The sequence below is a fragment of the Rutidosis leptorrhynchoides genome, chromosome 6 (genome assembly GCF_046630445.1).
Source record: "Rutidosis leptorrhynchoides isolate AG116_Rl617_1_P2 chromosome 6, CSIRO_AGI_Rlap_v1, whole genome shotgun sequence".
In the NCBI taxonomy this organism is placed as follows: Eukaryota; Viridiplantae; Streptophyta; class Magnoliopsida; order Asterales; family Asteraceae; genus Rutidosis; species Rutidosis leptorrhynchoides.
The window spans coordinates 57,094,162-57,105,097 of NC_092338.1; the positions used below are offsets into that span (position 1 = coordinate 57,094,162).

General features: G+C 29.2%; 1 protein-coding gene across 1 annotated transcript in view; it reads right to left on the bottom strand.

Moving 5' to 3' along the window:
• The window catches only part of LOC139853657 (uncharacterized), a 62,874-nt gene extending 59,917 nt beyond the window's left edge, over nt 1-2,957 (bottom strand). Inside the window, exon 1 of the mRNA XM_071843034.1 lies at nt 2,744-2,957. Coding sequence (XP_071699135.1) covers nt 2,744-2,957 — 214 coding nt within the window. The remainder of the gene's footprint in view (nt 1-2,743) is intronic.
• Nucleotides 2,958-10,936: the final 7,979 nt, after the last annotated feature.

Below are 10,936 nucleotides of genomic sequence, written 5' to 3' on the forward strand. Positions count from 1 at the left end.
TGGATCGATTGATGATTGAAATAGATTCTAGGAATGATTTTAAACTTATTTCGCGTTGTAACAATTATCCCAAAATTTATCTAAATCAAAATCAAATTTTTTATTTTTTTTTGTTATATTAGCCGCGAACTATAGGTACTTTTTTTTTTTTTTTTTTTTTTATGTTCTTTACAAACACAGAGGTATTATTTATGAATCTATGGAAGAATATAAGTTTTTGCTGGTTATAATTAAACTAGTTTTGAAATTTGGCCGATTGGTTTTCAAGTGAAGGAGATGAAGTTGGAGACAAAATCATTTTGGGTTATATATATCTCTCTGACTATAAAAACAGAAAAACAATAGATAGAGCCATGGTTTGAGGGTGTTATGAGGAAATGAGAGGTCTCAAGTTCGAGCCCGGTCTAGAACAATTCTTTTTAATCAAAGCTTTAAAGGGTATACACAATTCTTCCTATTTTTATTTTTATTATTATCATTATTATTATTATTTATTGTTACTATTATTGTTATTTTAAATGTTATTAATATTATGTTAGTTATTATTAAACCATGTGATATGATTTGTAATATTAGCTTCATTAATACAAATTACGATATTATCATTGTTGTTATTAGCATTATCATTTAGAAAATTAGTAGTATTATAATTACCAATATTATTATTAGTAGTATTGTTATTATCGAACTATTGCTAGTGATACTATTATGATTACAAATTTAATGTTAAAAGAAACTATCGTCGTTAGCTTTTAAATTAAACGCGATGGTTATAATTATTATAATTATGAATATCCTGGTGGTAATAATATTGATAAGATATTAAATATAGCGATTTTGGATATAAATATTATCATGGAAATGATTAAAATTTTAATTAATGTATGTTTTAAAAAGAATTATTAAAAGTTTTATAATTATTGTTATATAACATAGTATTATTATCATTATTATCATTATTATCATTCTTACTAAAATTATCATTTTGTTAGCACTAAAACTATCAATATTACTATAAATAAATATTTCTATATAAAAATACAATACACTATATTCTTATTATAAAAAAATAATAATAATAATTAAGCTATATATCAAAGATATCAATTAATATATTAATATATTAATATATTTTTATCATATATAAATCTTAATATACAAGTTTTATTACTAACGATGAATAATAATTAGGTAAAAACATATAAATTAAATATACTAAATTTACCTAAATAAACAAGTATATTATTAATAACAATATATATATATATATATATATATATATATATATATATATATATATATATATATATATATATATATATATATATATATATATAATTGCTCAATTACGACTATATGTTTTAATATTTATAAATTGATATAGGTTCGTGAATCCGAGGCTAACCCTGCATTGTTCAGTTCCGTCGTATGAATATTTTTACTACAAAATATTGTACTGTGAGTTTCATTTGCCCTTTTAACTCTTTATGTTTTTGGGCTGAGAATACATGCAAATGCTTTATTAACTGTTTTAAAACATTTATATGCGTGAGTTTCATTTGCTCCCTTTTTAAATGCTTTTGCAATATATATTTTGGGACTGAGAATACATGCGCTGTTTTATAAATGTTTTACGAAATAGACACAAGTAATTGAAACTACATTATATGGTTGAATTATCAAAATCGAATATGCCCCTTTTTATTAAGTCTGGTAATCTAAGATTTAGGGAACAGACACCCTAATTGACGCGAACCCTAAAGATAGATCTATCGGGCCCAACAAGCCCCATCCAAAGTACCGGATGCTTTAGTACTTCTAAATTTATATCATGTTCGAAGGAGGATCCTGGAATGATGGGGATATTCTTATATACAAATTTTGAATGTCGGTTACCAGGTGTTCAATCCATATGAATGATATTTTTTTCTCTATGCATGGGACGTATGTTTATGAGAAATGGAAATATGAAATCTTGTGGTCTATTAAAATTATGAAATGATTATTTATGTTAAACTAATTAACTCACCAACCTTTTGGTTGACACTTTTAAGCATGTTTATTCTCAGGTGTGAAAGAAACCTTCCGCTGTGCATTTTGCTCATTTTAAGGACAATACTTGGAGTCGATCATCGCTCTGGAATCAAAGGTTGATGACTTCATCCGGATAGATTAGGACGGGTCATCACAAAAATAAGGTAAGAGTTTATTGTCACGGACTTATCTCGATAAGCTTATCGTGCAGTACTTAGTCTCTACTAAGTTAGCCTAATTCGTACCTTCTAGTGATTCAAGTAACCAAAAGTGAACAAAATAGGGAACACGTGGGTTTTGAAGAAGATACTTATATTGATTATAAAAGCTTTACAAATATAATTAAAAAAAATTTTTGACGTGTGTCGTGTCAAATGAGGTCACCCCTATTTATACTACTCCTATTACAAAATGGATGGATATGATTGAATAAAGTGAATGTCTAGGATCTAAAAACTAGAAGCTTCATGATCCTAGATATATCTGTGGAGTTCCACACCATTCTATAAAAGAATCAATGGAAAAATTATAGAGAGATTCCATGAGGTTCTTGGCCTTCATATGGAGTTCCACACCATTCCATGGAAGAATCAATGGAAAAATTATAGAGAGCTTCTATGGAGTTCCACACCATTCTTTGGGCATATTGAGTCACAAGCTTAGTGGATTAGGCCATAAGATTAATGGGTTGTGACATCTCCCCCCTAACCTCGCGACGTCCTCATCATGCCATCCTCGTGATATTTCTTGATCTTGTCAGGGAACTGCCGCAATAAGTCTCCAGCTTCCCAACTTGCTTCACTGTCGGGTAAGTTACGCCACTTGACCAAGTATTCATTATAGCTCGGCACCCCTCTTCTTCGTACTATTTGATGCAATAAGATATTTTCCACCTCAAGATCAAACAAAGTCGCAACTACCATCGATACTCATTTGGAAACTCCTTGTTTCGGGTCTTCTTCGTCTCCATGATAAGGTTTTAGAAAACTTACGTGGAAAACTGGATAAATCTTTAACTTGGGCGGTAATTGAACTCGATAAGATACATTCCCAACATGTCCAATCATTGGGAAAGGGCCTTCATATCTCCGAATCAATCCCTTGTGCACCTTCCTAAATGTTTTAAATTGTTGAGGTAGAAGTTTCACCATTACTTGATCCCCAACCTTGAACTCAGCGTGTCTTCTTTTCTCTTTCGCCCACTTCTTCATTTTCTTGGCCGCCTTATCTAATGAGGTTCATGCCAAGTCTGCTTACTTATGCCACTTCTTCATTATCTTATAAGCGGTTGGGTTGTTTCCCTCATATGAAACGACTAAGGTATTAGGAGTCAATGTTGGCGCCCTTTTACCAACTTAAAAGGATTCTTACCCGTGGACTCGCTCCTTTGCATGTTATAAGAGAACTAAACATTATCAAGGAGTTTAGACCAATCATGTTGATTCGCACTTACATAGTGTCGAAGTTAGAGCTCTAATAGTGCATTTACCCTTTCTGTCTGTTCGTCCGTTTGGGGATGAAAAATCATAGAGAATTTCAAGTCCGTCCCCATGATCTTGAACAAATCTGTCCAAAAACGCCCAGTAAACCTCAGATCTCGGTCACTTACTATCACATATGGTATCTGCCCAATACTTCACCACAATCTTGAAAAATAGTTTTGCAGTCTCATCTGCAGTAACTTCGGATGATGCAGCTATGAAGGTTCCATACTTAGAGAACCGGTCCACCATAACTATAATACTCCCACACCCTTCCAACTTCGGTAAGCATGTAATAAAGTCCATTGAAACACTCTCTCATGGTCCTTTAGGTATGAGTAGAGGTTGTAGTAGTCCACCTGGTTGTTGTTGCTCTATATTGTCTTGTTGGCATATTAGGCATGTCCGCACGTACGCCTCTACGTCGTCTTCCATCTTTGGCCAATAGTAAGTGCTTTCAACTGACACCAACGTCCTCTTAATTCCTGGATGACCAGCCTACTTTAATTCATGACACTCCTTCAAGACTGTCCGTCTAAGATCACCCCACTTACGCACATATAACCTGTCCCCCTTAGTGAATAAGAAATCTTCCCTTGAGCCAAAATCTTCGTGTTTTTCCACCTCGAGCCAATGCAACAAGGTTCTTGGCTATGGGATCATGCTCAAATCCCTCCTTTATACGATCTTGAAGGAAGAATTATGGTTTTGTGATCGTTGCAAACTCCGCCTTACGACTTAGGGCATCAACGACCACATTGGCTTAAGAGTAAGGAAACCTCACTCCGTACAACATGAGACGGACCGTCCTAATCCATAAGGACGAATACAATAACATATGATTACATCACGAGGTACTTGACCTCTATATGATACATTTACAAACATTGCATTCGTTTTTAAAAGACAAACTTTCATTACATCGAAAGTTGACGGCATGCATACCATTTCATAATATATCCAACTATAATTGACTTAATAATAATCTTGATGAACTCAACGACTCGAATGCAACGTCTTTTGAAATATGTCATGAATAACTCCAAGTAATATCTCTAAAATGAGCAAATGCACAGCGGAAGGTTTCTTTAATACCTGAGAATAAACATGCTTTCAAGTGTCAACCAAAAGGTTGGTGAGTTCATAGGTTTATCATAATAATCATTTCCATAATTTTAATAGACCACAAGATCCTCATTTTCCATAAATATCATTACACTCGCAAGTGTATAAAATCCATTCGTATGATGAACACCTGGTAACCGACATTAACATAATGCATATAGAATATCCCCCGCATACTCGCAACTATGCCATAAATATTGGCAATTGCAATCACCATTTAAATCGAAGTACTAAAGCATTCTAAATTCCAGAATGAGGTTTGTTAGGCCCATAGATCTATCTTTAGGATTCGCGTCAATTAGGGGCTATTTCCCTAATTCTTAGGTTACCAGACTTGAAGGGGCGATATTCGGTATAGTAATCCAACCATACAATGTAGTTTCAAGTACTTGTGTCTATTTCGTAAAACATTTATAAAAGCAGCGCATGTATTCTCAGTCCTAAAAATATATATTGCAAAAGTATTTAAAAAGGGAGCAAATGAAACTCACTATACTGTATTTTGTAGTGAAAATACATATGACGATATTGAACAATGCATGGTTGGCCTCGGATTCACGAACCTATATCATATGTATTTTCATTAATACATATAATCGTAATCAAACAAGTGTATACATATTATTTTATGTATTAATATTAATAATTTTTATCAATACTTATATTATGTTATGATACATATTTGATATTTCATTAATGTTATTGGTTAAAACAAAATTTTTATGTAGTATTAGTATACTCTATATAATAAATATATTTATATCTATATATATTTATCTTTTGTTTTGTAAATTTATTAATTGTAGTAATTACTGGACTAAGGATGTTAATAATAATATTGATAGCAATAACAATAATTTTATTAAAAATAGTAATTTTTCTAATTATGATAAAGTACAAATAATAGTCTTAGTAAAAATAAAATTTTAATAGTAATGGTAAGTTTAATATTAATTATTGTTTTAATAGAAGTTTATGTAGTGACCCGAACTTTTCCATATTTATATATATTAATTGAGATTGATATTTACATGATTAAATGTTTCCAACATGTTAAGCAATCAAACTTGTTAAGACTTGATTAATTGAAATATGTTTCATATAGACAATTGACCACCCAAGTTGACCGGCGATTCACGAACGTTAAAACTTGTAAAAACGACATGACGATATATATATATGGATATACATATGGTTAACATGAGATTATGATAAGTAAGTATCTCCATAAGTATATTAACAATGAGTTATATACATATAAACAAGACTACTAACTTAAGGATTTTGAAACGAGACATATATGTAACGATTATCGTTGTAACGACATTTAAATGTATATATATCATATTAAGATATATTAATATATCATAATATCATGATAATATAATAATTTAACATCTCATTAGATATAATAAACAATGGGTTAACAACATTAATTGAGATCGTTAACTTAAAGGTTTCAAAACAACACTTACATGTAATGACTAACGATGACTTAACGACTCAGTTAAAATGTATATACATGTAGTGTATTTAGATGTATTAAAATACTTTTGGAAGACTTCAAGACATATATCAAAACACTCATACTTAACGAAAATGGTTACAGTTACTTTTCCATTCTTTTCTTTCATCAGGAATTCTAGTCGTATTCTTACCCGTATTATACACAGCTTCAAAACGTACTTACTATGAGTATATACCAATAGAAACTAGCATGGGATTCCACTCTTGATTATGCCATGTATGACTAATCAATTTTAACTTCTACCATGAGCTAGTCAACTAACTAGAACTCCTTTTAACCCCACTCACCACTCACCAATTACCACTCATCATTCACTCCATTTCACTTCCAATTCTCTTTCTAATTCTCTCTTAACACACACACACACACTATTATGAATGTATTTTTCCAGTATTTAATCATCATCTTCATCAAAAATCACTTCAAGAATCAAGCTATAATCATCATAGGAAGAACACTTCAAGAACACTTCAAAAATCCCTTCAAGTTTACTAATTTACTTCCAAGCTTTCTAATCCATTCCAAGTAATCATCTAAGATCAAGAAACCTTTGTTATATACAGTAGGTTATCTTTCTTATTCAAGGTAATATTCATATTCAAACTTTGATTCAATTTCTATAACTATAAACTATCTTAATTCGAGTAAAAATCTTACTTGAACTTGTTTTTGTGTCATGATCCTACTTCAAGAACTTTCAAGCCATCCAAGATCCTTTGAAGCTAGATCATTTCTTGTCACTTCCAGTAGGTTTACCTACTAAACTTGAGGTAGTAATGATGTTCATAACATCATTCGATTCATATATATAAAACTATCTTATTCGAAGGTTTAAACTCGTAATCACTAGAACATAGTTTAGTTAATTCTAAACTTGTTCGCAAACAAAAGTTAATCCTTCTAACTTGACTTTTAAAATTAACTACACACATGTTCTATATCTATATGATATGCTAACTTAATGATTTAAAACCTGGAAACACGAAAAACACCGTAAAACCGGATTTACGCCGTCGTAGTAACACCGCGGGCTGTTTTGAGTTAGTTAATTAAAAACTATGATAAACTTTGATTTAAAAGTTGTTATTCTAAGAAAATGATTTTTATTATGAACATGAAACTATATCCAAAAATTATGGTTAAACTCAAAGTGGAAGTATGTTTTCTAAAATGGTCATCTAGACGTCGTTCTTTCGACTGAAATGACTACCTTTACAAAAACGACGTGTAACTTATTTTTCCGTCTATAAACCTATACTTTTATATTTAGATTCATAAAATAGAGTTCAATATGAAACCATAGCAATTTGATTCACTCAAAACGGATTTAAAATGAAGAAGTTATGGGTAAAACAAGATTGGATAATTTTTCTCATTTTAGCTACGTGAAAATTGGTAACAAATCTATTCCAACCATAACTTAATCAACTTGTATTGTATATTATGTAATCTTGAGATACCATAGACACGTATACAATGTTTTGACCTATCATGTCGACACATCTATATATATTTCGGAACAACCATAGACACTCTATATGTGAATGTTGGAGTTAGCTATACAGGGTTGAGGTTGATTCCAAAATATATATAGTTTGAGTTATGATCAATACTGAGATACGTATACACTGGGTCGTGGATTGATTCAAGTTAATATTTATCGATTTATTTATGTACATCTAACTGTGGACAACTAGTTGTAGGTTACTAACGAGGACAGCTGACTTAATAAACTTAAAACATCAAAATATATTAAAAGTGTTGTAAATATATTTTAAACATACTTTGATATATATGTATATATTGTTATAGGTTCGTGAATCAACCAGTGGCCAAGTCTTACTTCCCGACGAAGTAAAAATCTGTGAAAGTGAGTTATAGTCCCACTTTTAAAATCTAATATTTTTGGGATGAGAATACATGCAGGTTTTATAAATGATTTACAAAATAGACACAAGTACGTGAAACTACATTCTATGATTGAATTATCGAAATCGAATATGCCCCTTTTTATTAAGTCTGGTAATCTAAGAATTAGGGAACAGACACCCTAATTGACGCGAATCCTAAAGATAGATCTATTGGGCCTAACAAACCCCATCCAAAGTACCGGATGCTTTAGTACTTTGAAATTTATATCATATCCGAAGGGTGTCCCGGAATGATGGGGATATTCTTATATATATGCATCTTGTTAATGTCGGTTACCAGGTGTTCACCATATGAATGATTTTTATCTCTATGTATGGGATGTGTATTGAAATATGAAATCTTGTGGTCTATTGTTACGATTTGATATATATAGGTTAAACCTATAACTCACCAACATTTTTGTTGACGTTTAAAGCATGTTTATTCTCAGGTGAATACTAAGAGCTTCCGCTGTTGCATACTAAAATAAGGACAAGATTTGGAGTCCATGTTTGTATGATATTGTGTAAAAACTGCATTCAAGAAACTGATTTTGATGTAACATATTTGTATTGTAAACCATTATGTAATGGTCGTGTGTAAACAGGATATTTTAGATTATCATTATTTGATAATCTACGTAAAGCTTTTTAAACCTTTATTTATGAAATAAAGGTTATGGTTTGTTTTAAAAATGAATGCAGTCTTTGAAAAACGTCTCATATAGAGGTCAAAACCTCGCAACGAAATCAATTAATATGGAACGTTTTTAATCAATAAGAACGGGACATTTCAGTTTAGATGATCATATAATTAATAATACTATAATAAATGTTAAATGGTACTCTAATACTAATATTAATGATAATGATAGTTTATGATATTCATAATAGGAATGATAATAATAACCATACATATGATATTAATGTTAATATTAATGATGAAAATAACCATTTTTATGATAATACTACTAATACATAATGATTATACATATTAATAACTATATTGATAATAACATTAATTAATACTTAAAATCATCATAATAATCCTAAAATTCGTCATACTTAATAATAATACTAACAATAATGATAATACTTACTAATACTTAGTTATAGTAATAATAATAATAATAATTATAGTTATAATACTAATAATAACAATAATAATAATATTCATAGTAAAAACAATAATAATCATCATCATAATAATACAAGTAATAATAATAATAATAATAATAATAATAATAATAATAATAATAATAATAATAATAATAATAATAATAATAATAATAATGAAAATGTTAATAATAATAATGATTGTAATTTTAATAACTTTAATAATAATATTCAAAATAATAAAGTGAATATAAAAGAAAAAGAACTACCTTTAAAGAAACCAGTTTTTTTTAAAAATGCTCTGAACCGGAATTGAACCCGTGACCCCTTGCTACCCCGCAAACACTCTTAACCATCGAACCATTTCTATTTTCGTGATTTAAATCCCAACCAAATTCATATAATCTATTTTCTGTTTATACCAGCTTCTTCTCTAATTCAAAATCAATCAGAACTCCAATCCTTACTAACTACTATTTGATCGTTTGATTTATGACTTTCCAACAATACAGGAACGAACCAGAATGGGTGTTTAAATTAATGAAAACAGATAGATAAAAAAAATCGAAGCAGTAGCAGATACGTACGAAGAACATATGAACTCAAATTTGGTTTTTGAAATTGAGAATATTATAGACTATGATTTCTACATGAAAAAGATTCTAACTGATTCCTATAAACTTTCTGTATCATCAATTAAACTTGAAACATTGAAATAAATTCGAATTTCACCAAGAACGCTCTGGTTGACTTTTTGAAACAAAAGTTTGACTCGTTAATTCGTTCTTGATATTTGGAATTGGTACTTGAATTTTTACAGACAGTTTAAACATGAGATTCCTAATAGAACTACATTCAAATATTTTGAAATTCCATTAGAATTTAAGCTTTCGAATAAAAGGTAACAAGAACAGGGTATACGACTTGTTCATGCACCTTTCTGTTTAATTATTCGCGTAATAGTTAATTAAATTGATAATTGATGAGGTTGATGGAAAGACTGAATGATTCTTCACCTAATAATACAGATTATCTAGTTGTTTTATAACAAGAAAAGATTAGACAGCCAAATCGATCGTACAGTTAAATAAATAAAAGAATAGAAAGTGATAGAGACTTCAAACTAATTTGTACCATTTTAATGTAGATGATTTTGATCCACTAGACAATTTAAAAGAATAGATAACGACTTGGAACAGAATCTATAAGTTGAAAAAAAATTCTGAGTTATATTCGTATCAATATATTTGTATATATATAACTGGTTTTATATTTATTTATATATATCTAATTATCTGTATTTATATAATCTGTATATATATATCTGTATCATATATTTATATATAAGGTTATATCTGTATTAATGTTTTCGTGTATATATATATCAATTACTGATATATATCTTGTTATATTAACTTCTGTAATAATATAAATCTATTTATTAAATCTGTTCATATTATAAAGTTTTTAATAAGAATACTAGCAATAATAATAATAGAATTAATAATAATAATAATAATAATATTAATAATAACTTTATCCAAATTATACTAATATTAATAAGAATAATAGTAATTATAAAAAATGATAATAATAATATTATTAATGATAACCATATTAAATTGTATTATTTTTATTATAATAAGGTTGATAACTAAAACAATAATGATGATAATAATACTATTATTAATGATACTAGTAATAATACTGTAACGACCCGGCTTTTTCGACTAGTTTTTGTG